The sequence below is a fragment of the Peromyscus californicus genome, unplaced genomic scaffold (assembly GCF_007827085.1).
Source record: "Peromyscus californicus insignis strain IS unplaced genomic scaffold, ASM782708v3 Scaffold_93__1_contigs__length_160689, whole genome shotgun sequence".
In the NCBI taxonomy this organism is placed as follows: domain Eukaryota; kingdom Metazoa; phylum Chordata; class Mammalia; order Rodentia; family Cricetidae; genus Peromyscus; species Peromyscus californicus.
The window spans coordinates 96,180-122,800 of record NW_026294610.1 but is presented as its reverse complement, the minus strand read 5'-3'; the positions used below and the strand labels follow the sequence as shown (position 1 = coordinate 122,800).

The following is a 26,621-nucleotide window of genomic DNA, read 5'->3' as shown; positions in this document are numbered from 1 at the left end:
TGCTAGGACTACAGGTATACGTCACCATATCCAGCATTTTAATCGACTGCTCTCAAGACCTGCAGGCACACATGGCTGACTATACACACACTGGTGATTTTATGCAATTTATACCACACAAGTGTTTCATTTCCTTATGGGCAGGGGTCTGTCTCCACTCTGCTCTCTGCTATAGCCCCACAGGCTACCACAGAAATTGGTATATAGTGGGTACCTGATACTTGATGAAAGTGAACGAACAAGAAACCGACGTGACCCCAGACCACTGAGAGAAGCTGCACTTGTGTGGGAGGGGGGAGACGGAATGAGATCCATTTAAAGAAAAGGACAGGTGGTGGGGAGGGGGTAATGCCTGACTAGCCAGACACGGGACCCGATTCAGAGGAAGTCAAAGCCAACTAGTTTTCCAATCTGAGTCACTAATGGTTAGGTTTGCAGAGATAAATGTTGGTTTTAGACAGTGGTGGGAGATCGGAATGAGACATCTAAAGAGCCAGTGTACTGCAGTGTGTACCCATCATCCCTGCACTAGGAAGGCAGAGGCAGGGGGATTCCAAGTTTGAGACCAGTCTGGGCTACATGGTGAGACCCTGTCTTTAAAAACCAACCGTAACAACAATAATGAAACAACTAACACACACAGTCACGTGGAGGAGACGCCACAGAACCACGCGGGTAATTTTCAGACACGGTTGCTTTTCAGTAGAGACATAATGGCATTCCACAGTCATCAAGGCAGGTAAATACAGGGCAAGACTTAATTTCCTTAGTTTATTAAAGATGGCCATGTTAGGATGCGCACGAATTACAGCAGGTGAAAATCCAGTTCAAAACACAAGTTGTACACAAACAGAGGTTTTTATTTAGACCTTGCTCCTTTTCTGTTAGTTCAGCAAAAGCTCTCAACCCTCGGCAGAGGGAGCTGGTAAGAGCCTCCTAAGGGCAGAGTGTGGGGCTTCCACCTCAGGAGTAAATGCTTCCCTTTGTACAGAGAGGATGCTCCCTCCGCCTCACCTCACCTCCGAGCAAGCCCTCTTCAGTGCATTCCGAATCCCCACCGCAGGGGACTCTCAGATACTGTTAAGTGACAAAGTGCTTGTACAACACCCCTCTGCCCCTCTCCTCGACTCCCGAATAAATAAAGACGCACTTGGACGGTGATGACAGCAGCCTCGGGGTCACTAGAAGATATGTGATCTACAGGGGTGGGGGTGGGGAAACTGAAGAGTCAGTGAGATTGCTGAGGTCAGCTGCAGCCTGTGCTGACAGGGAGTGCGGGCAGCAGTCTCCTCCAGTGTGGTGACTTGGAGTGAGCAGCTGGACGGGAAGTCAGCCACAGACTGGAACTGGAGTCAGAGTCTGAATCCGAGGTCTGACTCAGTGACACTTGAGTTTGAAGGGATCATTCCTAAATCTCCTTGAAGGAAGGGGAGTTTCTAGCCAGCCCTTCAAAACTGCCCCTGGCCTCAGCTTTTGGTGTGACCGCCAACTGAGAGAACAGTCCTGGTCATCTGGCCCAGTGTCAGCTCCCAAATGTGAGGCGGAGGAACCGCACCACGGGCCAGTTCTGACATGTTCCTCTTGCTCTGCTGGAGCTCAGTGTGGCTGCTACACCAACGTCCCTTCTGTCTCTCTGGGACACCCCTGTTCCCTCCAGCTCAGAACCTGTCAGCGTCCACCAACCCACGTGCAATTGTGTTTGGCTTCTGGGGGCAGTGCCAGGGCCAATTACTTTACTAGCAACCAAGTACAAGGAGACAGGGAGACAGGCGGGCGGAAGAAGTCAGTTCCGGAACAAAAGCACTGTGGACATCAGTTCACACAACTGCCAGGCTCTGAGATGCAACCCTGACCAGTGTTCACACGGAGGTTAGGCGCTGCAGCAATTCCAACGCTGCCACAGCAAACGTGTGTCTGGCTTAGTCTAGGAAACGCCATAGAATGCACATTGAGTGATGATGGAGGAGTCTGTTAAAATTAGTAATAGGAAACAGATGAGCCAACACACATCCCCGGGGCTGAGGAGTTAGGTGCATAAACAGCAGAAAGGCAAACAGAAACATTCACAAACTGTTGAGGTCGCTAATGCTCCTAAGTGGGCAGGCGGCTTCTCCCAACTCTGAGAAAAGAAACTAAGGCAAGAGATCAGCCAACGGGAGGGCCCCAGCTCTGGGGGGAGGGACGGAGAGGGGAGTTGGGTCATACCTTTACTCAGAACCAGAGTGGTCACACAGTCATACAGCGCAGTCAGGGGCCCACCATTAAGGTGGTGGGTGGAGTTTCTACCCTTGCCTCAGCTTGGCATGAGGGACTTGCCTGAGCTTGGAGTGCACCTGCACTCAAGCTAGTCAGCTGAGAGTCTCAACACCCAAGAGGCGGCCATCATCCTGTATCTGAACAACATCTCCTCAGGCACCAGCTGCAGCCCCACTGTTGTGTGGTGCTGGCTACAAATGGGCCTGGCCTAGGACCCAGTTCTGTTCTTTGCTTCAGGCCCCTCAGAGGACACAAGCCAGCTCGTGTCCACCTATGCCTGGAATACCTGAAACAGGGAAGTCATGCTCGCCTCCCGAGGTCTCTGAGGAGTCTAGAACAATAATGATTCCGTTCTTACCTGCCCCCAAATGCCTAATAAGTCGGACAGAATGACCACCGTGCAGCCCCATTCTCTTCCCTGCCTCAGGGCGCAGTCTTACTCTTTCAGGACTGGGACAGGGAAAGTTCCATTCTCCTGTTTCAGCAGCAAAGGTGAAGATCTTTGACTGAGAAAGGCCTGGCTCAGAAGCTGTGGAACTAAGTCAAGAGTGGAATGATCCTTGAGCCGAGGCTGTCACCAGATCTGAGCCTTGTGGAACAGGCCAAGCATGTCAGAAGAGCTGGGTCTCGCTGTCCGTTCCCCTGACGAGAGGCAGTCCAAGTGGCAGTCCTGACGGAAACACCCAATGCTCACAGCTATCTGTCACAACAGACTGGACCCATCAACCAAGAAAGGTTGTCTACACCTGGACAGCAGACAAGTCATAAACAATGACGATATATTTTAAAAAGGCCCCACACCTTCCTCGAAGGTGTGGCTCAGTTCTCTATCGTTTGCCTCTAGCCAGCCCCTCAGACAAAGGGCTGAGGTGCATTCCTCAGGTGGTCTCCAGGATGGTGGCCTCTACAGCCAAGGCTTCCGTGGGCTCCTCTTCATAGTCAGACAGGTAGGACTCCAGGCTCTGCTTGGCCAGTAACTCCCGCCGGGCCTGCAGCCGCTCACACCGGGGGCAGCTTCCAGACTTGAAACAAGCTTTATGGTAACACGCTTTACACTCTATTCAGGTGGAAAAAGAGAGAGAAGAAAATGACTTGTCTTATCCCAGGCTGGAAGCAAGTTACCACCTCAGCCACCTCTCCCCATAGCTCCTGCTCAGGTGGTGGTGGAGTCACTCACCCCATAGTCTTGCTAACAGAGGACTGTCAGGTAATACATTCACTTTGTGTGCAGCCTTGCTTGTCTCAATGCTAGCATCCATCCTCACCTGTAGCTGTAATTCTAAACGGTCTTATTAACTAGGAAATGCAGAGCCAAATAACGAGTTAAAAGCCCAGAGATCGAGCAGTAGCCAAAAGCTAAGACCACCTCATCTTACCACTCACTGCTGTCCTTCCCCTCAGAGAGAGACCTTCTTCCTGTGTCCTGTCTTTTTATTGCCTTTCTGTTCTGCCTTCTCACTAGTTCTAAACCCAACCACATGACTTCCTCGTCACTGCCTGTCTATACAGACCTCCAGGTCTCTATGGTTCGTACTGAGATTAAAAGTTCAGGTCACTGCTTGGCTGTGTCCTTGACCACACAGAGATTCTGCCTGCCATGTGATTGGATTAAGGGCGTGTGCCACCACCGCCGGACTTCTGCTAAATGGCTTGCTCTTAGCTCTGATCCCCAGGCAACTTTATTAACATACAAATAAAATCACATTTCAGCACAAATAAAATATCACCATCCTCACCTTCACAGGTCCGGCACTTATGTAGCTCGAAAGGAAAGATGACGTCATCCTCATTCTGGCAGAACTCACAGATGAAGCCCTTGGCTTGGCACAGCTATGGAGGGAAGTGATGGTAGCAGAGTGAGGGCCTGGCCCAGAAGGGTGGACTCGGTGAGGGAGAAGCAAACCACAGTTAAAACTGAGCAGGATGAAGGGGTCTACTGTCTGTGGGGTACAGCCTAGGGCTGGACCTGTGAGCATGACAGCCGAATGAGGGCTGGGCACCATCACACAAAACTCAAGGACAAGTGAGACACAGGCTCGGGAAGCCCTTGCCACTGGAGCAGCTCTTGGCGAACAGGCAAGGAGGAAGGGGCGGTTCTGAGAAGAGGGGCCTAAAATCTGTCACCCAGCCTGGGCAGTGGTGTTATCTTGAAGCATGTACCACTAGTAATTAATATGAAAGGTAAAGTCAAGGGTGTTTCCTAAAACAATACCCTCCAGGTAGGTTACAGTGCAGTATATCCCCCCCCACAGCCGAACCCCACCCACCCACCCCCCACACGCCCGCACCCCCCACACTCTCACGCCCGCACCCCCACACTCTCACCCCCCCACACACTCTCACCCCCCCACACACTCTCACCCCCCCCACACACCCGCACCCCCACACACACCCGCACCCCCCCCACACCCGCACCCCACACACCCCCGCACCCCACACACCCCCGCACCCCCCACCCCCGCACCCCCCACCCCCTCACCCCACACACCCGCACCCCACCACAGGATCACAGACTGGGCAGTTGAGATGGGCAGATCTAAAAGCATCATTTCCAAGAGAGTTGATCCTACCATGAAGGGTAATAACTTACATTTGTAAATAGAGTTTACAGAAATGCCATCAAACAAGCCATTTCATCAGCCCTCAGCAGCTCAAGAGGAGGGGACAGTTCATCTAAGTGTTACCTTCACTTGGGAAAGAAGAAAACGGGCTTGCACAGCCAGCGAACTGCTTGGAACCTGACTGTAACCAGGTCTAGATTCCGGGCAAAGGTCCTCCCCAGTGTGGTGACCCTCCAGGGAAGGCTGCTCAGTCTTGCCCGGGGGCAACACCAGCATCAGCTCCCGTCCTAACTCTTTCATATTTTTGATTTGACAGTCCTCCTGCCTCAGCGCCCCAGTACTTCCTCCTCTACCCCGGGTTCTTCAGAGGTCCTGCTGCTCACTCACTCGGCCAACAGCACGTCCTCTGGTTTCTCTGTGTCGACACTGGCCCTATCAAGTTTCTGGAGCTCAATGTCAAGAACCCTGGCCCACCACAAAGCCCCAGGCAAAGGCTCAGCTGCATGGCACAGCAAGGCTTCCTCACCATGCATCTCTCGACGTGGCCAGCTCCTGCTCTGGTGAGCTCGGCCAGCCGGGGCCCCAGCTCCCCCTTCTTGGTTGCAATCAGGTCGTTCAGTGAGTACAGGTGGAGGTCCTCCGTCAGGTGGCCTGGAACTATGTCAAAGGAATCCAAAAGCCTACAGGAAATGAGAGGAAGTGGGGGTGGGGGAGTGGTGGAAATAAACATTTCATATGGCACATGACAGTACAAAGATCCTTACTCAGCAGGAGAGAAGCCCATGGGGGTGGGTGACGTTCAGCCAGCCCAGGTATCCCAGGCTACCCCAGCTTCCCCACACCATGGACCTGAAGGACAGAAGTGTTTTCTTTCTAAACCCTGCAGAGTGAGCTTGGAAAGTGGTGTCTGGCCCTGGACAGTCCTCCTCAGAGGGGACACAGATCTAATTCCTGCTACGGCTTCCCATTCACTACTTTGAGACATTGCTGCAAACCCTTCCTCATGGAAAACAGAGCCAACTGTTGGGACACGTTCCTCTCAGAGCCAACAGGAGGCCAGACGACTCCGGCCTCCACGAGACTTACTCTTTGGCCAGTCGGCAGGTCTTAAACATGTTCTTCATGTGGTACAGCTGAACCCGCAGCAGCTGAAGACAAGAGAGGGGTGGAGGGAAGAGAAGGATCTGTTAGAAGGGCCAGCAGGTGCCTATAAACTCTGCGTGGAGTAGCCAGAGCTGGGCTGCCCTCACACCTCTCAGTCAACAACGTCAACTTCAACAACTCACTTCCAGTGACCCTTGGCGAGGGAAGACCCTTCTCCTAGGTCAGTATGCTCACTCAGACACACTGGCAGCCATACAGAACTCGGGGATTCAAATTCCCACTCCTGTGCTCAGTGAGTGTAGAAACGGTTTCCGCTTCCTAGTGCTACCTACGGCCTTAGAGCTGTTGGGAGGTTTGAGACTCTGGCAGGACAAGTACCCGGGAACTGTGCAAGTGCAGCTTGGTGGTAGAGCTCGGGCTTGCTAGTACTACGGGTACCAGTGCTGGGCTCGAACCCCAGCGCTGGAAAACAGACACACAAGGAAGTATACAGAACATGAATGGTGATGTGACGGGAAGTGGGGTCAGTAAGGAAACTGCACCATCAGAGACTAGGAGAGGTGTGAACCTGTGACGTGGCTTGTTCAGGCATTTACCCGGACCTGACTGAGCAGCTTGACCTTCCTATAGAGGGCGCTGTTGATGTCCTGCACATTGAAGAGAGGATCATTCCAGATCTTGAGGAGCAGGTCCTTGGAGAAGTTGCTGATGTAGTACTTGCTGAAGTCCCATTTGCGCAGAATCCGGCTGGGGACGACCATCTGGGCATTCTCGTGGCAGCACTGGCAGAAGTACTTGCCCAGGTACTCACAGTACCGCAGCCACTTGATGTAATCTAGGACACCCGGAAAGCCAAAGGCTGGATGGGACTTTTGCACCCAGAAGCTGGGGACCTGCCTTGTGAAGCAGGGGGGGACCAAGTGGCTCCTAGCCACTTCTGTGTGAATGTCTAATGCTGGAAAAACCCCACATGATGAGGTCTATGGCTCCTGCATCCCACCCTGGAGGCCACCAAGAATCCAAACCTGCCAGAGCTGATGAGATCCTGTCTCTAAGAACGTGGCCGCAGTGAGCCAGTGTCCCCAGGCTGTGGTTCTGGTGGTGAACTGCCCCCTCAGGTAACTCCCCACAACTGCCAACTCCTGCCTAGGCCTCCCCTCCTGCGCCAGGCCCTTCTGTCCTTCTGCCCATATCTGCTGTCACCTCCTCGAGGTTACCTCTGACAGGCACGGGAGAGGACAAAGCTTTACCAGGGTCAGTCCGGATGCCACATCCTGCACAGCGGTAATTCTGCTTGGCCACGGCAATCTTCCTCCTGCAGAAAGAGGAAGGAGAGGGGATTAGCAGACGGCAGCTACCCAGGGCTCAGAGGTGTAAAGGGTGATGATATCAAGACTCTTGTTAGGGAAGGGAGAGCCGAGACTTCACCACCTTTAGAGTTAGACAAAACTCATTTCTACTGGGAGAACTAATGTCAAGTGAGGGCCTGTGAGGTTAGAACTTACAGAGTTGGGCTATGGCAGTGACTGATTATCCTCAATATCTGTGTAAATGCAAGAGACGAGGAGTAATAACCCGGAAAGAACAATGGGAGAGAAAAGCATTTATCTTAAGAACAGAAGAAAACCTAGTAAGCTCACAAAGTACTGGGAGAAAGGCAACAGTCTGGAAAATGCTGATTTAAAAGGTGGGGTTCGGGGTGGGGAATGGGGATCCAGATAGGTATGGGAAAGAAGTGAAGGGCCAAAAGAATTGAAGAACAAAATAAAATGGAGAATCCTCTTTCTATGCTTTTAAACACACAGAACTGCGTGGGAAGTACAATCGGAGGCGGAGACAAGAGGCGAGATGCTAGCTTGCTCTCATGAGAGGGGGAGCCCTTCTGCCAAAGGGCATGGATGGCACTGGCTACTCACGTCGGGGCTGGATGGACATTAAAGATGATCTGAGGCCGGGGCGGAGCCCACTCCAGGTTGCCACGCACACGGATACGCAGCTTGTAGATGTCCGCATGCTGCCCGTCATCCGGTGAGATGGGCAGTGAGTCGGGGATAGGCAGGAGCTGCAGGGAAAAGTGTGTGTGAGCTGGCCTGGACAGTCTGGGGGAGGCATATGGTTAGCCCTTCCGGCCACGATAAAAGCAGAGACAATGAAACACATTTCAGAATTACCACAGCCTGAGCATTCAAGGAACCCTGATTTAAAAACAAACTAGTAGGTACCAGGCTACTAGAAGCAAGGACCTTGAGTTCCAAGAAGCAAATAGAAACATCATTCCAGGGAGCTGGCACCCATTGCTGATGCTGCCCCTATACTTCCCAGGGCCTTTACTATGCCAGCGTGCCTCACGCCTTAAAAGATTCAACTACAGAGCAAAGAAGAGTTCGAATGAGTCGCTTTCACACAGTGTCTAAAAGCTGGCCACAAAACACGAGTTTTTCTTCTATGGAAGAGGACGGTGAAGGAGCAACTTCTAGGAAAATCCTAGGCAAGCAAGCATTCACTCATTCACTCATTCATTCACTCACTCAACACACTTTCACAAACGGTGTCCACAAATAAGGACAGACGCACAGGTTCATTCTAGACTGAGGCCATGTGAGAAAGGAACACAGGACCAGAGAGTCCCAGGCTCCTGGGCTCCCAGGGAAGAGTGAGTGGGAGGAGCCTACCTTCTGTGGGGCATCGTGCTCTGGAACCAGCCACTCCAGCTCCGAGGCAGCTGGAAGCTGCATGCCCTCAAACTGCTTCAGGAGCCCCATGGCCACTGCCTCAGCAGATGTGGAGTGCAGGAAGCAATGGGAGCTGGGAAGGAGAGAACGGAGGGGAGCTGAGGGCACGAAGTCGGAAGACAGGCGCTTCCTTTCAGGGCCTGAGACCACACGCCTGAACTTGAGAGCTCAGGGAACACTAGCTGCACCCAGAGTCTGCTGCGTTTCTTCACTCAGTGCCTGACACACATGCACTGTGAAAAAAATACTGTTGTTCTTCTTCACTGTCCTGAGACTACAGACAAGGCCCTATCTCACCTACCAGCATCAGGTGGCACTGCAGTTAAGAGTTCTGTATTTTCCTTTCTCTCAAGCTCAGTTTCTTTCACTGAAGAGCGGACACTCTGCCTGTTTCTAACGTAGGTCAGTCAAACTGCTACTGCACCTCTCAGAGACGAGGTCTTTCTCCCCTTGCACGGACACCACCAGGCGGGGCCATCATTGAACCTTGCCTCTTCTTGAAACGGGATGGCTTTCTCCGTGACCTTTCTCAACCACGGGCCGTGACCCGAGTTCGTTTCTCCATGTACCCCAAGGTTATGAAAATGAATGAAAAACACTCACAAGTTCTGGGAGATGGATGCTTTGCCATTTGAGACCGCACTCCTCCTGATATCAGCATCTGCATGGAAACCAGAGATAAGGGGAGCAGGAAGTGGAAAGGAAGAGGAGGTACGGGGACCATCACAGGGTACTGCAGCTAAGCACTAAGGTGGCAGCTAGGTGCTACGCTCTAGGCAGGGTACGGACAGGTGAGGCTCTACACACTACTCCAGTCCATCTCCATCCACATCACAACCAGCTGAATTAGTGACATCATGTGAGCACTGAGGTCAAAGTGGTCACTAGTCGAGGGGGAAACACAAATTCAGGTTTGGTGTAAAACAGTGAGAAAGAGAGATCTGCAGGCACACGGGGACACACTCACTGCAGGCACACAGGGACACACTCACTGCAGGCACACGGGGACACACTCACTGCAGGCACACGGGGACACACTCACTGCAGGCACACAAGGACACACTCACTGCAGGCACACGGGGACACACTCACTGCAGGCACACAAGGACACACTCACTGCAGGCACACGGGGACACACTCACTGCAGGCACACAAGGACACACTCACTACAGGCACACAAGGACACACTTACTACAGGCACACGGGGATACACTCGATACAGGCACACATACAAGGATGACTAAGTCTCCCCTTCAAATAAATCTCAAGCTTCCTAAATGATATCCTCACAAAACTGATGTGGTAGGTAGCCTGTAATTTCAGCACTGGAGAGGCTGAGGCAGGAGGATTATGTGTTGAAAGCACCTAACAGGTAAGGGCTCTGTCTGGCTTTTTTAAGGAAAGAATCATCACCCAACACAAAACTCGGATCATAGACATTACCTATTAAATGTCTGCGGAGTTGGAAGCTTGTCTAACTGCTCATCATTACCCCTGAATATTCGATGCTTTCTCTATCTTTAAAGTTTCGTGGGAAGGTTTCATTCCTGTCTGGTGGCTGAGGGAGGAGGAAGAGCACTTCCCCATGGCTTGAGACTCCCTGGAGAAGCCTGGTAACCAGCTTTCCACAGGACCTGTCAGCATGATCGTTACTATAGAAATCTACTGTATAATGACAGAAAAATGAGGCTTTCCAAAGCACAGCTCCAAAGACAGGCCTGAGTCCCCAGAGACCTCACTGGCCCACATGCCACAGAAGTCATATTCTAGGAAGCTATCAGGGCCTAGCCAAGTCATGGAAAGGCTTTTCAATAATCTCATTTCTTACTTCCTTTGATGGCCAGCAGGAGGGCCTTTTTTCCTTAACTAGTCCCGACAGTGACCAATCTCCTGTGTCTGAGGCCCTCAGCAGAGCACAGGGTTTACGTGACCTCACTCTGCACTTGGCCATGAGTAGTTCAACTGTGCCTCATGCTTTTAACTGCACATAGATTCTTTTGTTTCTACAACTGGATTACAAAACCTCTCATGAGGAAACGAGATTAGGTCTAAGTCAATGAGCTTTACAGCATTTAATACATAGTTCTGGATACAAGCATAACTCAAATAATATTGCTCACACACTAATGGCTTCCAAGCTTCATGCAGCTTTCATATGCTACTTGTTTGGGGAAGTGCTGGAGATCAAACCCGGGGCCTGACTGTGATAGGCAAGCACTCAATTGCTTTTAATATGCTTTTTTTTTTTTTTTTTAAATAAACAAGACATCGGGTTAGAGAGTTGGCTCTGTTGGTAAAGCACCTGCCTTCCAAGCATGAGGACCTGAGTTCAGTCCCCCAGAACCCATGTAAAAAGCTGGGGATGCTACGGACATAATGGAGCACTCTTGTAATTCCAGTGCTTGTGAAATGGAAGGCAGAGACAGGCGGATCGCTGGAGCTCCCTGGCTGGTTAGTCTGGCTACTTGGCAAAGTTCGAGGCCAGTAAGGGACCCTCTCTCAAAAGATGGAAGGTACCTGAGGAATCACACACACACACACACACACACACACACACACACACACACACACAATTTTCAACACCAAAAAAAAAAAAAAACAAGACATCAACCATTTTTTTGCTAGTAATTATAAAAAGGCTATTTTATTTGACAAATAAGTGCTCATTTCTGTCTGAACTTGATTCCAAAGCAGTGCCAGCTGCCTAGCCTACTGCCTCTAGTGTTGGTGGGGAAGAGGATAAAAAATGTCACACAACTGTTTGGTCTGCATCCTTGATTTGGGGATCATAAATACTGCTAGGGTTGAACATGAATCTTGTCTTGTCAAATACATAAAAGTTTTCAAGAGAGTAGTTCCAGAATAAGTAACTGCCTAAAAGCAATTAAAATTTTTTTTGCAAATTTCATCTTGCTTGGGAGTGACAGGGAGAAATGAAAGAAAATCCTAGAGAGACATCCCTGAATAAGGAACTAAGCAATTTTGATAATACAGGTCCAGGTTATAAAAGAAAGTGTTACACATTACAGAAGAGGTAGTCTTCTTAATCTTTTGAACAAACACAAATGTATTTTAAAAGCAAATACATTTTCCCAAGAGAATTTATTTGAAGTGCTTTTGATGCTTTCCATAGAATAAGGGAATTATTATCGACTGGGGAAAGTTATAAAATATAAAACAGGGGTTGGCAAGATGGCCTGCTGCCAGCCATGAGGACTTGAGCTCAAACCCCAGGACCCACATGGTTGCCCTCAGACATCCACATGCATGCTGTGGCATGTACCCGCTCTCACATACAGAACAAAATAAAAACATAAAGACAAACAAACAATAAAACAATGTCACATGAGGGGAAAGGTGCTCTACTGGGTGGGTGGGCTGATCGGGGAAGAAATGACTATACTCTGGCATCTCAGCAAAATCTACACACTTTTAAACAGAGGAAGTGAAACCTAGGAAGTGAGCTTCAGAATTGACTTGGCTATATTGATAATGGTTCCCATTCACTTTCCTTTTAGCAGGTAAAGTGATCTCCAACACATCCGGGGACCCAGTGAATTTTCTGTAATTGCTAACTCAAAGAGGAGAACTGTAAAGTGGAGAACTACTATTATTGTGAAAAACTGATTTAAAAGAATAGGAGAAACGATTGCTCACTCTGAACTTTATCCTAGTTAGGGTTACTTTACGACTGCTGTGATGAAACATCACGAGGGAAGCAACCGGGGAGGACAGGGTCTACTGGGCCTCCACTTCCACACCAAAGCCCATCACTGAGGGAAGTCAGGGCAGGAACTCAAGCAGGGCAGGAACCTGGAGGCAGGAGCTGATGCAGAGGCCATGGAGGGGTGCTGCTTACTGGCTTGCTCCCTGTGGTTTGCTTGGCCTGCTTTCTTAGAGAACCCAGGACCACCAGGCAGGGATGGCATCACCCACAAAAGGCTGTGCCCTCCCCCATCAATCACTAATTAAGAAAATGCCCTACAGCTGGACCATAGGAAGCATTTTTCTCAATTGAGATTTCCTCCTTTCAGATAACTCCAGCTTGTGTCAAGCTGACATAAAACCAGCCAGCTCAAACTTCACACAGATTTTACTTATCAGAAAATATATTTCCTGAATAACCTTTTGCATATATTATATTAGGTTTCAATTTATTGCCTTAGACCCCCCAATCTGCCGTGCTTCAGACACATCTCCTGGGGGAAGTTAAGTGCCACTAGAGGGCACTGGGAGGATGCTGGGGAGGACGGAGTTTGTTGTGCAGTTGGCTGTGCTCCTCTCTAGGCGGACGGCTCAGTGCATGGACAGTGACGGGAAGCGTGCCGCAGCAGAGCCACAGCAGAGTGCGCTCAGCAGCTCCTCTCACAAACATGTCCCGCAGCACATCTGGGAGAGCTGTATGGGAAGTGTCGGGCTTAGCCCTTCCACCCCTGCCTGGGTTCTGAGGTAAGGCACTTGCCTGGCACTGAGAATAGCTTCCCAGTGGAGGCTGCTGGCATGGCCTCTCCCTACGGACAGCATCCACAATGCGACCCAAGGCAGTTCTGTGACTTCAGAAGCTCCTCTGCCAGGCAGCCTGGATCTCAGACCTGGGATCCAGCCTGGTGCTGCTCTATCACAGCCCGCGGGAGAGTGGCTGCCATCTGCATCCTGCGTTCTCTGTGATTCTCTTCACTCCTTAGGAGCTGCTCTCCCATGACCTCGACTCCCTGATAGAGTTTAAAACTCTTACCATCCAACGTTCTCTGTTCAAACTGCCCTGCTATTTCCTGTCTCCTAATTGAACCTGAAAATACATCTACGCAGAGGACTGAAACGCTAGAAAAATCTACAGAGGAAGGACTGAGGAAGCTACACCACCTGAGAACCAAGGGGTGGAGGATAAGAACAACAGAATCTTAAGCCCCAAAGTGAAAACACTAGCCAGAATTGGAAGTTTATGCAATCAATTTGGCAGACACCAAATATCAAACCAATTCGTCAGACACCACAACCAAAAATAGACAAAGAGAAAGAAGCAGGGACGGGAGATCATACGTCACATCCTGTATGATTCCATTTCAATGAAAGGTCCAGAGAGGGCACATCTACAGCATGCATGCGTTAGTGCAATGAAAGGTCCAGAGAGGTCACATCTACAGCATGCATGCGTTAGTGCAATGAAAGGTCCAGAGAGGGCACATCTATAGCATGCATGCGTTAGTGCAATGAAAGGTCCAGAGGGTACATCTACAGCATGCATGCGTTAGTGCAATGTAAGGTCCAGAGAGGGCACATCTACAGCATGCATGCGTTAGTGCAATGAAAGGTCCAGAGAGGGCACATCCACAGCATGCATGCGTTAGTGCAATGAAAGGTCCAGAGAGGGCACATCCATAGCATGCATGCATTAGTGGTCAACTGAGGCTGGGGGTGGGACCCCTGGGAAACTGTGCTGCACTAACACAGGAGATCTTCCTGAAGGGAGGGCAGTGCTCCCAAACTAGATGATGCCGAAGGCTGCACCACTCAGCAACTTGGTCAGAGATCACTGACTGAGCTGTGCACTCGTAGTGGTCACATTTTGTTGGGTAACTTACACCACAACAGATCGGTTTTTTAAACTAATACATGGGAATGGGCACAAGTATGTTTATGAATAGATTCTCTGCAGTCTCTAGGTTTATATTTGTTATTGCTGGAAGAGGTGTCTCTGAAGTCCATTTTCTTTATTAATACTCTGATTTATATAGTCTAATTAGTGAGACATACTCTGAGGAAAGTGATTCTATTAATCAGTTTGATGCAATATGCAGATTATTTATCTACTTATCATAATCAATATCCATGTGACACTTTAATACCTTACTTGAAGGTGTTATAAATTCTGATAGCCCTCTTAATCAAGGTATCTGTGGTGGTTTGAATAGGAGTGGTCCCCATAGGTTCATACGTTAGAATGCTTAGTCACCAGGGAGTGGCACTATTTGAAAGGATCAGAAGGATTAGGAGATGTGGGCTTGTTGGAGGAAGTGTGTCACTGGGGGTAGGCTTTGAGGCTTCAAAAGCCATGCCAGGCCCAGTGTCTCTCTCTTTGCCTACAGATCAGGATGTAGAAGTCTCAGCTCCTTCTCCAGCACCATGTCTGCCTGCATGCTACCATGCTCCCTGCCATGATGATAATGGACTAAACCTTTGAAACTATAAGCCAGCCCAATTAAATGCTTTCTTTCATAAGAGCTGCCTCGGTCATGCTGTCTCTTCACAGCAACCGACAGTATCCCAAAAGAATCTTCAATAGTATGAAATTATTTAAGGGGATTGAAAGGAAGCATGCCTCAGCACCCCTGGACATCATCAGGGAGATCGCTCCTGAGAGGTATGGTACTTTTCCAGAAAGATTCTGACATAAGAACAATTAAAGACCAAAACAGATGACGAAGAACCAAAACCAAAAAGAAAGCTAGAGAAATACATTTAGGTTATGTTTTCATAATTAGGAACTTACGTGTGGCAAGAACACAAAACTTAAAGCATTACTTTAAAAAGATTTATTTTTAATTGTGAGTATGTATGTATGTGTGTCTGTGTGGGGGAAAGTGCACGTGGGCCCTGGGAAGACAGGATGGACCCCGGCAGCTGGAGTGACAGGTAAAGGTTCTGGGAACCAAGTTTAAGTCCTCTGGAGGAGCAGCAAGTGCTTTTTACCACTGGATCATCTCTCTAGCCCAAATCATTACTTCTGAGAGACATCGGATTAGGCTCCTCTTCCCTTCCCTGCCCCAAACCACTGTGCTGTCAGTGGAGGTCACAAAATAAAATGTAGGTGAGTTTCCCTTTTTAATTCTTCTTTGAAGGTCTGATCAAATTCAGCAGTGGATCTTCCTGGTCCTGTACCTTGAGTTTCTGGGCTCTGATTCAGCCTTGCTGCTTGGTACAGACCTGATGAGTCCTGTAAGGACTTTAGTAGGTCGTACGTGTCGAGGAATGTATCTACTTCTAGATTTTCCATGGTTTTGCTCGGCACAGACCCACTGAGTCCTGTAAGGACTTTGGTAGGTCGTACGTGTCGAGGAATGTATCTACTTCTAGATTTTCCATGGTTTTGCTCGGCACAGACCCACTGAGTCCTGTAAGGACTTTGGTAGGTCGTATGTGTCGAGGAATGTATCTACTTCTAGATTTTCCATGGTTTTGCTCGGCACAGACCCGCTGAGTCCTGTAAGGACTTTGGTAGGTCGTACGTGTCGAGGAATGTATCTACTTCTAGATTTTCCATGGTTTTGCAACTCAAGTTTTCCAAGTATTCCCAAACGATCACCTGGATTTCACTTGTATCTCTTGTAATGTCTCCTTTTTTCCTCTCTAATCTTAATTGGGATCTTCTGCTTAGTTTGGCCCAGGGTTTCTTTTTTTTTTTTTTTTTTTTTTTTTTGGTTTTTCGAGACAGGGTTTCTCTGTGTAGCTTTGCGCCTGTCCTGGAACTCACTTGGTAGCCCAGGCTGGCCTCGAACTCACAGAGATCCGCCTGGCTCTGCCTCCCGAGTGCTGGGATTAAAGGCGTGCGCCACCACCGCCCGGCTGGCCCAGGGTTTCTTAATCTTTCTGAAGAAACAACTCTCCATCTTGGCCCTTGGTGCTGTTCCTTATTCTCTGGCTTGTTCATTTCTACCTTGACCTTTAGCATTTCTTTTGTCTACTAGCTAGGGATTGGCCTGTTCTTTTCTAAGACCTTGGGGTGCATCATTAAGTTATTTTGAGTTCTCTCTGCTTTTCTAATATAAATGATCATCACCATGGACACTCTTAGATCTGCCTTAGATGTGTCCTAAAAGGGTATGTTGTCACCTCCATGCATCATCCAGCGTCTCTTACTATTGATTTCTAGTTTAAATCCATTCTGATAAAAGAAAGGAAAGTCGATTTTCTTTTCCATTTATATTTGTTGCTTTATCTGTACCAGTCATGCTTAACATTCAAAGCCACAGCGTAGCCCAAACCATGATCTACTTTGGATAAAGTTCCATGGACTGCTAAAAAGAATGTATTGTCTTCATATTACACAGAATATTCTATAGACATCTATTAAATCTCTCTGACCTATGGCGAAGTTTAGCTCTTAAATTTCTATTTGATTTCTTTAAAATCTGGATGATCTATTGGCTAGAAGCAGTGCTAAAATCACCCATCATTAGTGTACTTATCCGTCCTGGTCTATCTGTCCCCTTGTGTCCAGTATTGTTTTATTAAATTGGATACATCAATGTTCAGTGTAAAGACAGTTACAATTATCATATTTTCTTGTGTCTTTTATTACTGAGTAGTGACTTTACCTCTTCCAGTTAATTCTGGCTTGTGGTCTACTTTGTCCAGTATGAGCATCGCTACATCTGCCCGTTCTCAGCGACTACTTACTTAGTGAATCATTTCCTCTCCTTTCACTTTCAGTATCTCTGCCAGTGAGGCTTGCACTTGACAACAAACAGTTGGATCTTGTTTTTAATCCCATCAGCCAGCCTGCATGTCAGAATTGGAGAGCTGACGATTTACCTACAGTCATACGCAGCAGCCAATGAGGGCTACTTGATGATTTCTGTGATCTTGTCGATTGTTTACCTGGTTAGTTCAAGTACTGTCTGTTCTTTTCCTTTTCCCCTTTACATATGAGGGGCTTGCTGGGTTGGAAATTCTTCCCTCGCTCTCCTTTGTCCAACAATTCCCTTCATGAACTTTCGTGTCTGGGACTGTCTTCCTCCTGTGCAGGGCTCTAAGTAGCTTCTGTACTGCTGGCTTGGTGGCCATACATTGTTTTAGTTTGTGCTTTTCCTGGAAGTTCTTTTTTCTCTGAGCATTGTTTCTTTGGTGTGTGTGTGTGTGTGTGTGTGTGTGTGTGTGTGTGTGTGTGTGTGATGCATGTCCAAATGTGTATGGATGTCTACATGTGAGGTATGTGTGCACATGTATGTGGAGGCCCCAAGTCGATGCTGGGTGTCTCACTCAATCACTCTCCACTTTACTTACTAGGTAGGGTCTCTTGCTAAATCCAAATCTGGCTATTGGCAATCTAGCCTCTGCCTCCCATCATGTCTGCCTGGCTTTTACATGGGTTTTAAGGACCCAAACTTCGGTCCTGCTCCGTGAACGTTAAATGATAACTTCTCTGGATATGGTAATCTTGGTTGCAGTTACTTACATAGGTCTTGGAATAGTTTTAGATTATCTATTGATGGTCTGGTGTCATCCCATCTGCGTTTGTAAACAATCTGCATACGTTTTCTATACCTCTAGTGAATTTATTTAGAGAGTGTGTGCACTCACGTGTGAGTGCTTGTGTGCCATCGTGTATGGGTGGAGACTGAGAAAAACCTGCAGGAGTTAGTCATCTCCTTTCATCATGTGCGTTCTGGGGATAAAACTCGGGTTTTCAGGCTTGGCAATAAGTACCTTCAGCCAACCAAGCCACTGTGCTGGCCTCATGTGCACTGAACTCTTAAGGCTCCCAAGATTGGGGGAGAAGGATTCTAAGAAAGCCAAGTGACAGTACTTATGCCTTATGATATGCTCTGATGGAAAAGACAGTTCAAAAGCAGAGCAAAGAGAAATTCATTATTTTGTTACCTTTATTTCTCTAAATCTTGGTCTAATCTTATATAATTATTTCAAATTCTAATGGATCACAGTATTAGCAGTAGTAAACAATTCTGTTAATATTACTAAAAGTTCTAATTATGAAACTAAAAGTTTGTAATTAAAATTCCAAGTTTTTGTTTTAAAATTTTTTGAGAAGAAAATTTTTATTCTCTTTCAGTTAATCCTACAGACTATTTTCCTGAATGTCAAACATTATAGCAGTAACTCTTAATTGTGTATGAAGTTCTCTAGAAGAGATTACTTTCTGGGAGTTTGCTTTGAAAATTCAAAACTCGAAAGAGATTTTTAACCTCATACCATCCTGTCCTACGTTTATTGTTTACAGGATGTCAGAAGAGGGTATCAGATCTCCTGAAGCCTGAGTTACAGATGGTTGTGAGCTGCCCAGTGTGCATTCTGGGAACTGAGCTGCCCAGTGTGCATGCTGGGAACTGAGCTCCACTGTGCATGCTGGGAACTGAGCTGCCCAGTGTGCATGCTGGGAACTGAGCTCCAGTCTGGAAGAGCAACAACCCCTCTGAACTGCTGAGTCTTCTGTCCAGCACCTGAACTTAAATTCTTTTTTTCATTTTTCTCTGATACAAGGTCTCACTATGTAGACCAGTTGGTCTCAAACTCACAGGAATCCACCTGCCAAGTGCTGGAATTAAAGGTGTGGGTCACCATACCTAGCTTGAATTTAAATTCCTTTTTCAAACTTATTTTTGTTATTTTTTAATTGTGTGTGTGTGTGTGTGTGTGTGTGTGTGTGTGTGTGTGTGTATGTAAGAGCCCACAGAGGCCAGACATGTTGGAGCCCCTAGAGCTGGAGTTACAGGTGGTTGTGAGACACCTGGCAAGGTTTTTAGTAACTGAACCTGGATCCTCTGGAAGAGAAGTAAGTGTTCTTAACTGCTGAGCCATCTCTCCAGCCCCTGAACTTAAATTCTTCATTTGGCTATTTCTTTGTTTGTTTGTTTGTTTTTTGAGACAGGGTTTTTCTGTGTAGTTTTGCACCTTTCCTGGAACTCACTCTGTAGACCAGGCTGGCCTCAAACTCACAGAGATCTGCATGCCTCTGCCTCCCGAGTTCTGGGATTAAAGGCATGCCCCACCACCACCTGGCTTGGCCGTTTCTTTTTTAATATAACATTTATTATAAAAAAAAAACCCAACTTGCAAATAAACTGGGCAGCGGTGGTGCACATCTTTCATCCCAGCACTCGGGAAGCAGAGACAGGCAGAACTCTGTGAGTTCAAGGACAGTCTGGTCTACAGAGTGAGTTCCAGGACAGCCAGGACTGTCATAGAGAAATCCTGTCTCAAAAAAACAAAACCCAAAAGCAACGCCCCCAAAAAAAGAACAAAAAAAAGCAACCAACCAACCAAACAAAAATTGCAAATAAATACAAGCATCAAAAACTGAAATTAACCAGATCCAAAGTCTACACAATTCAGTGAATTTCTTTTTTTTTTGTTTGTTTGTTTTTTGAGACAGGGTCTCTGTATAGCTTTGGAGTCTTTCCTGTGAATTTCTATACAGTTAGTAGGCATTCAAAAAGTAAGCTGAGGAGCTTCACACTAAATCTTACTCAGTATGAAATACATTTTATGCTCTTATCCACCAATATTCCAGTTTTGACTATTCCTTTCTACACTTTGACCCCATCAGTCACATGACTACCTAATCTAAAATTATCACTGTGAGGGGAGATGGCAAGGACAGCTTGAGTCATATGTAAAATGGCATCTGAATTGTCTAGTGTTTTCTGGTAAGTTCTCTAGTTCACAGAGTTCTCATAACCTTGACAAGTGTCCCAAGATCAAACCTGTACACAAGCTGGTGCAAACATTCACACACATGCAGGTAGAAGCACGTCCACACTTCCAGCATGGCTACCTGAGAACATGGAGGCCACTGACACTGAGAGTCCACTCTTTGACATGTGAGTCAGGTTAGAGCCTTCTCTACCATCTGTGCAATAATAATTATAAAGAGGGTCCTCTAGAGAGGAAGTTGCTGAGACTGACAATTCCACACCACACGTCCTCGGGATCAGGCCGTGACTTCTGTGCAGCTTTTAGGAACCCACATGCATGGTGGGCTTGGAAAACAGCTACTGCTACTTCCCCAAACCAGCCCAGCCTCAAGCACCTCCTAAGAAGCAGCTAAGGGTGACGTTCGGAATATCTGGTCATGCTTTTGACTACTGAGTATGGAGTGGGGGCGCTAATGGCAGTTGGTGTGTAGAGGCTGGAGATAATGGCAAGCATCTCAATCTTCAAGCAGTCCCTCACAACAAAGGATGACAGGGACCTAAAGACTGAGGAATCCCGTCCTACGGTTGTCTCCTTTAAGAATTTCTGTTCTTAGCTGATTGCAAACACCCTTGGGGCCCACAAGTGAAGTAACAGTCTCCAACAGGACTGCACTTGGTGAGAATTATGGTTAGAAAAAAACGCACACAAACTAGGGGGTTGGGAGTTTTAAGTTCCTATTACTGTCAGGAACAGAAATCAAACACATTCAGAACAAAGAGCAAAGTTCCCAGGGGCCTGGAAAAGTTGTGTAAAATCTGAATTTCTGAGTGGAAAGCACTCCGGCTCCTCAGGAGGTCCCTGAAGACTGAAATCATAAAAGTATCTGTTTGTTATCATTTTACAGTGTTATAACGGAGTGGGTGCAGACAACTCAGCTCGGTGAGGAAATCATTCTCAGCTTTACCACGGGGAAGAGTCTCTCTACCTGAATCGTTTTGCTTATGTGCTTGCTAGTTTGTCTCTCTGTGGGGTCCTGAAGAAATCTATGGTTTGCAGAATAGGGCTGCTGTGAAGCGTATCACTCAAGCATGATGGAGCCACTGCCACATTAAGGCAGCTGATCCCCGGCTAAACTCAACGAGACCCTCCCAGATGGAATCTACTGACATTCCTTCATACAAACCGGGATGGAAGATCATCAGACGCTCGTTCACTCTTGCCCACCTTCCCCACCTTCGAGTAATGCCCGTGCCCGCTGCACGTGGGCTCAGGAGGTGCTAGACTACACAGGAAGTGGGAGATTAGGTGAAGGCGGGACTCCATCTACGCAGCTCTTGGGAGGCTGTCACTCATGCTGGTGTGACATTATTATTATTATTATTATTATTATTATTATTATTATTGGTGATGCAGCCTGTCAGCAAACCAGGGGACTCCCTGACTCACCAGGCTGGACCTAAGACTTTCACTGGTCTGCTGTCAGATCCCCTCTGAGGATCTAGTGACGCAGAAGGAACGTAACTGCTTTACTACAAACGCCCTCCAGAGGCAGCCCCTCCCCTCACTGCGCTGGTGCTTCCGACAGAGCCTGCGGCTCTGCCTGAAGGCTGCTAAGACAGGAATTAAAGCTCTTCTTCGTAAACCTGACTGTTTCCCCCTTTTTTGCTTCTTCTTTAATGATTCTTATCCCCCCTCTTCCCGGCAAATTGCAAATTACTATAAAACTCCTTCTTACATCTTTTGGAACCATTTCAACTGTGTTGTGGAGCACAGGGAAGCACCCTAATTCACGTGGTTTGGCTGAGCCCAAAGAGCTAGAGGGGGAGAGAGTGAGGACCCAAGAGAAAGATAAACACAGGAGGACTGAAAATCAGGGTGACTTCAACAGCCCACCACCCTCTTCCTTTCAAGGCTCATGTCGGCGTGAATTTTAACAGGGCTCTGTTTTTATCAGGAGTAGCCATCCTTACAATAACTAACCATGTTCCAAAGTGGGTCATGAAGATCTACTTTGGGGTCACTCTTCCAATATTCCTAATGAAAGGAAACAAGTAACCAAAGCTCCCTGTAACAGACTGCCAATTCTTACCTTGGATTTCAAACTCATCAACATCATCAGCAGAGCCAGAGTCCGAGAACTGTGTAGAATCACGTGAACTGAACTGGGAGCTGCTGGAGGTGACCCGGAAGCCTGTGATATTAAACACCATCATCGTCACAGACAGGATGGAGGGTTTCTCACCCCCTCTCCATGCCACAATAAAGAACCTAGACCTGAACAGAGGAGAGTGAGCAGAACCATGGCTGGGACTGAAGCTGTGAGTGGAACTGGACTTCTTGCTGGTTCACTCTACTTTGGAGAAGTCCATCTGTGACCCCTGGCCTTAGTTCTCACCTCAGAAACCCATTTTGGAAGAACGCTATTTCTGATGTAGGAAACATGGGAAAAACAAGAACAGAACACCCAGAACTACCTTCTGACAGCAGAGGAACCCTTAGCTTAGGCATACCACCTCACACGAAGACCAGAGACCAAAGCCCACATGGCCCTGAGCTTTGTGACGCTGTGAAGAGGCACACACACAGATGCTCACAGGCACACTCACTTCCATGCTCAGTCTCCTGGTATGCAGGGAGCAAGTTTTTGGTGCGGATCTGCTGGCGCCGCAGGCGGATCTTCTGCTTCAGTTCCTGGATCTCCCTGTCGCGATCTTCCTCCTCCACTTCCTCCTCTTCCAGACACTGGCTCATCATGTTGCATTTCATCAGCTCGATGGCGGCAATCAAGGACTCTGAGATGCTGAAGTGGGCATTCTCCTGGAGGAAGGGGGGCACCGAGGAAGCTGCTTGTGAAGGGACTGGACGTACGGAACACCTTGCTGCATGCAATGTGGGGAAGCAGAGCTTCTAAGACCCGGAACCACCAGGGAAAATGCACTGGTCTGCTATGGGGAAAGCAGACAGGCAGACAGACGGCCTGTTCTAGAGTCTCTTTGCTCTTGCTGGTCAGCCCAAGATCACCTCAGTACCAACCTTAGTCCCCTACACAGCCCCATTTCCACTCAATGCAATGAAAGAAATGATGGTTAAAAAAGTCATCACACTGCAAGCACAGGGCACACTGGTGGGAAAGGAGCTGCTTGGAGAAAGCTGTGGTTCAGACCCCCACAGCAGATGATAAAGAGCATTTGTTCCTTAAGAGGGTAGGGGTAAAACATCCCTACACTGAAGTGAGTATTTATACACCACGGAACGCCTTCACAGGCTTGTTGGTGTGTGGCAGCAAACGTTTCTACCATTACAAGCCACCGAGAAAATGCAGATGACAGCACTGCACTGTTGTACCACTAAGACCTGCTGCACGTGGACACTCTGTGCCACTGAGACCTGCCGCACGTGGACATGCTGTGTCACTGAGACCTGCCATGTGGACATGTTGTGTCACTGAAACCTGCCACACGTGGACATGCTGTGTCACTGAAACCTGCTGCACATGGACACTCTGTGCCACTGAGACCTGCTGCACGTGGACATGCTGTGCCACTGAGACCTGCCACGTAGACATGCTGTGTCACTGAGACCTGCTGCACGTGGACATGCTGTGTCACTGAGACCTGCTGCACGTGGACATGCTGTGTCACTGAGACCTGCCGCACGTGGACAGCACCACTGTCACTGAGACCTGCTGCACATGGACACACTATGCCACTGAGACCTGCCACATGTGGACATGTTGTGCCACTGAGACCTGCCACACATGGACACGCTGTGTCACTGAGACCTGCCTCACATGGCCTGACTATCTGAAGCTCTGCCCAGTGTGTAGACTGAAACATCATTAGCTTTGGAGATACTTTTGGATCTCCTAGAGAATTCTGATTACATGACTTCTAAGAATAAAGAAAATTGAACTAAATCAACTTCTAAAGATAAAACTTGAAGTTTTAAAAATTAACTCAGGCCAGGTAGGATGTCCCACACCTGTAATCTCAGCCCCTAGAGGGCAGAGACAGGAGAATCTTAAGATTTGAGGAGGCTAGCCTGGGCTGCATAGTAAAACCCTGCCTCAAAAACAACAACAAAATGTAGTTTACAGACTGGATCAAGTTAAGTGTCCACTATTTTTAAGCCCACTGGACACTGCAGCTCTTTTCACATGTTGCTGATACACAATTCACTCTTTGCTACTAATTAAGCTAATGAAACCAGGCAATCATGTTTGAAACGAGGGAGAGAATATGCCAGGAATTCCAAACAGACTCTTTTCCCAGAGTCACATACCCATACACACAGTAGTAGGGTAAATACGTCCCAGGATAAGAGACCAGTGTACACACAGTAGTCCCAAGATAAGAGACCAGTGTACAGAGGTTATTTATACATACTTGAGCCCAGGAATCAATGGAGAACTTGATTCTGGAAAGAGTAGTTATGTGAGGTCCCAGAGTCAAAGAACAATAACCGCGTGGCTCACATGCAATGTCTCTGCACAGGACAGCACTGACCGATGACAAGCACAGGTTCCCTGAAGAGCTCCCTGGACAGAGATCTCTGTGCTTCACCGCAGCTCACAGGCACTGCCATCGGAACCAGTGAAAACAACGGCAGCACCACCATCGGGCCGGGGCCCTCGCTGCACCAGCTCCTCGTCTGCCCTCTGAGGCCTTACCTTTTCCAGGTCTGCACAGCTGCCAAAGTCTTGCTCGGAGAGGTAACTGATGAGGGACTGTCCTTCTGATGGTCTTCGAAACATGCCTTCTCCCGAACACAGGTACTGACCACCCTCTGTGGGAGATGGAGGGTGGATATAAATCTCTGACTGAAAATGAAAACCTGTAACAACCACACTCCTTCAAGAAGTCTGACGATGTTACTGCTAGAGGTGCTCTCCAGTAACAAGGATCAGAAACTGGACAGAAGACGCCTGTCTATCTTCTAATGGCATTACTTAGGCTCTTACGAGTCGCAGAGCACCAAACCTCTTGGATGGAAAAAGACAGGATAAATGTAGAGATCCTAGAGATCTTTTTACTATCTAAAGTCATAGGTAACAGACCGTCCTTCCTACCCCACTAAACAGGAAAAGGGGAGTAACTCAGTGCTGAGCACTGACAAAGGACAGGGATGCTCTCAACTGTGACCAGGTCCCATGTGGAACTTGTCTTCTAGGAACTACACAAAGGCCCACTGTCAAGGCTTTCGCTCATTCAGGCTACATCTCATATGGTACAACAGTCACACACAGGAGCACCCAGAGCATACGAGAGCGGGAACTCTAAGTCAGTGAGGACCACAGGAAGTGGACTCTTAGTGTGGAAGTGTTGAAGGGCAGGTGAGGGCACACAGTGTCCTCCACAGAGTAAGCTGAGCTCCACGGCTCAGAGCCCAGCAGGCACAAGGAGAAAGCAGAGCAAGACAGAGTTTCAGCCCTTGCCTTCCTGGTGCTCACTCACCATACTCCATGCACAAGGAGCTGGGGGCGCTTGTTGACTAGGCAGCTCTGGCCAGAGGAGGGGAAGGGGCCTCTCAAATTCAACGTGTCATTGCAAGAGTCTAGTGTCAGGGACCACACCAGGAAATAAAAACACACATACGCTCGAACAACAGATACATTCCCAACCCTTAAATTCAGCATTGAATGCTCTCATTTCCAAAGCCTTCCCGAACAGGCAGGAGGAGGCACACCAAAGGCAAACAGTCCAAGAATACAGAACACATGGCAGAATGGGATTTAGTTTACTTTTCTCACCAAATGTTACACAAGTACTAACTAACCACTAATTCTTTGTTTGTTTTTTCAAGACAGGGTTTCTCTGTGTAGCCCTGACTGTCCTAGAACTCTCTCTGTAGACCAGGCTGGCCTTGAACTCACAGAGATCCACCTGCCTCTGCCTCCCAAGTGCTGGGATTAAAGTAACTTATCTACTGATACATATGGTACAATCTTAACTACTTTAAAAGGCTTTTTTATGCCTTTTATATAATAAATATAAGAATTAATATATAAATATATATTTATATGTAATATATAAATATATAATTTAAATATAAGAATTTAAATATAAAGAAAAATAAAAGAAAAAATAATATCCAACAGGATGCTAAATAGTAGATATTATTACTACAGTAGATATTATTACTTGGTATTAAGATTATGGGTGGTATTTTTCTGAGTCTTTTTAACATATGTCAAAGTTTCAACAAATAAGAGTATATTGTGCATATTTTTTAAAGCCCATAGCTTTTTTTATTATTATTACTTTAAAAATCATGGCCAGGCAGTGGTGGCCCATGCCCTTCATCCTAGCACTCAGGAGGTAGAGAGGCAGGTGGATCTCTGAGTTCAAGGCCAGCCTGGTCTACAGATCAAGTTCCAGGTCAGCCAGGGATACACAGAGGAACTCTGTCTCAAAAAACAAACAAACAAACAAACAAAATCAGGCTACCTTGGGGCTGGAGAGACGGCTCTGAGGTTAAGAGCACAGGCTGCTCTTATAGAGGACCTGGGTTTGGTTTCCAGAACCCACATGGCGGCTCACAATTGCCAGAAACTCCAGTTCCAGGGTATCCAAGGCCCTCTTCTGGCTTCCATGGG

At 47.8% G+C, this 26,621-nt stretch overlaps 1 protein-coding gene across 1 annotated transcript in view; it reads right to left on the bottom strand.

Moving 5' to 3' along the window:
* Positions 1 to 744: 744 nt before the first annotated feature.
* Positions 745 to 26,621, bottom strand: part of LOC128105031 (run domain Beclin-1-interacting and cysteine-rich domain-containing protein-like) — a 47,742-nt gene continuing 21,865 nt past the window's right edge. The window contains exons 3-14 of the mRNA XM_052729842.1: positions 24,696 to 24,811; positions 22,633 to 22,843; positions 22,116 to 22,217; positions 9,257 to 9,314; positions 8,594 to 8,726; positions 7,838 to 7,983; positions 7,172 to 7,236; positions 6,518 to 6,756; positions 5,904 to 5,965; positions 5,344 to 5,497; positions 3,993 to 4,086; positions 745 to 3,313 (exon numbers count right to left, since the gene is read on the bottom strand). Coding sequence (XP_052585802.1) covers positions 3,135 to 3,313; positions 3,993 to 4,086; positions 5,344 to 5,497; positions 5,904 to 5,965; positions 6,518 to 6,756; positions 7,172 to 7,236; positions 7,838 to 7,983; positions 8,594 to 8,726; positions 9,257 to 9,314; positions 22,116 to 22,217; positions 22,633 to 22,843; positions 24,696 to 24,811 — 1,559 coding nt within the window. The 3' untranslated portion in view covers positions 745 to 3,134. The remainder of the gene's footprint in view (positions 3,314 to 3,992; positions 4,087 to 5,343; positions 5,498 to 5,903; positions 5,966 to 6,517; positions 6,757 to 7,171; positions 7,237 to 7,837; positions 7,984 to 8,593; positions 8,727 to 9,256; positions 9,315 to 22,115; positions 22,218 to 22,632; positions 22,844 to 24,695; positions 24,812 to 26,621) is intronic.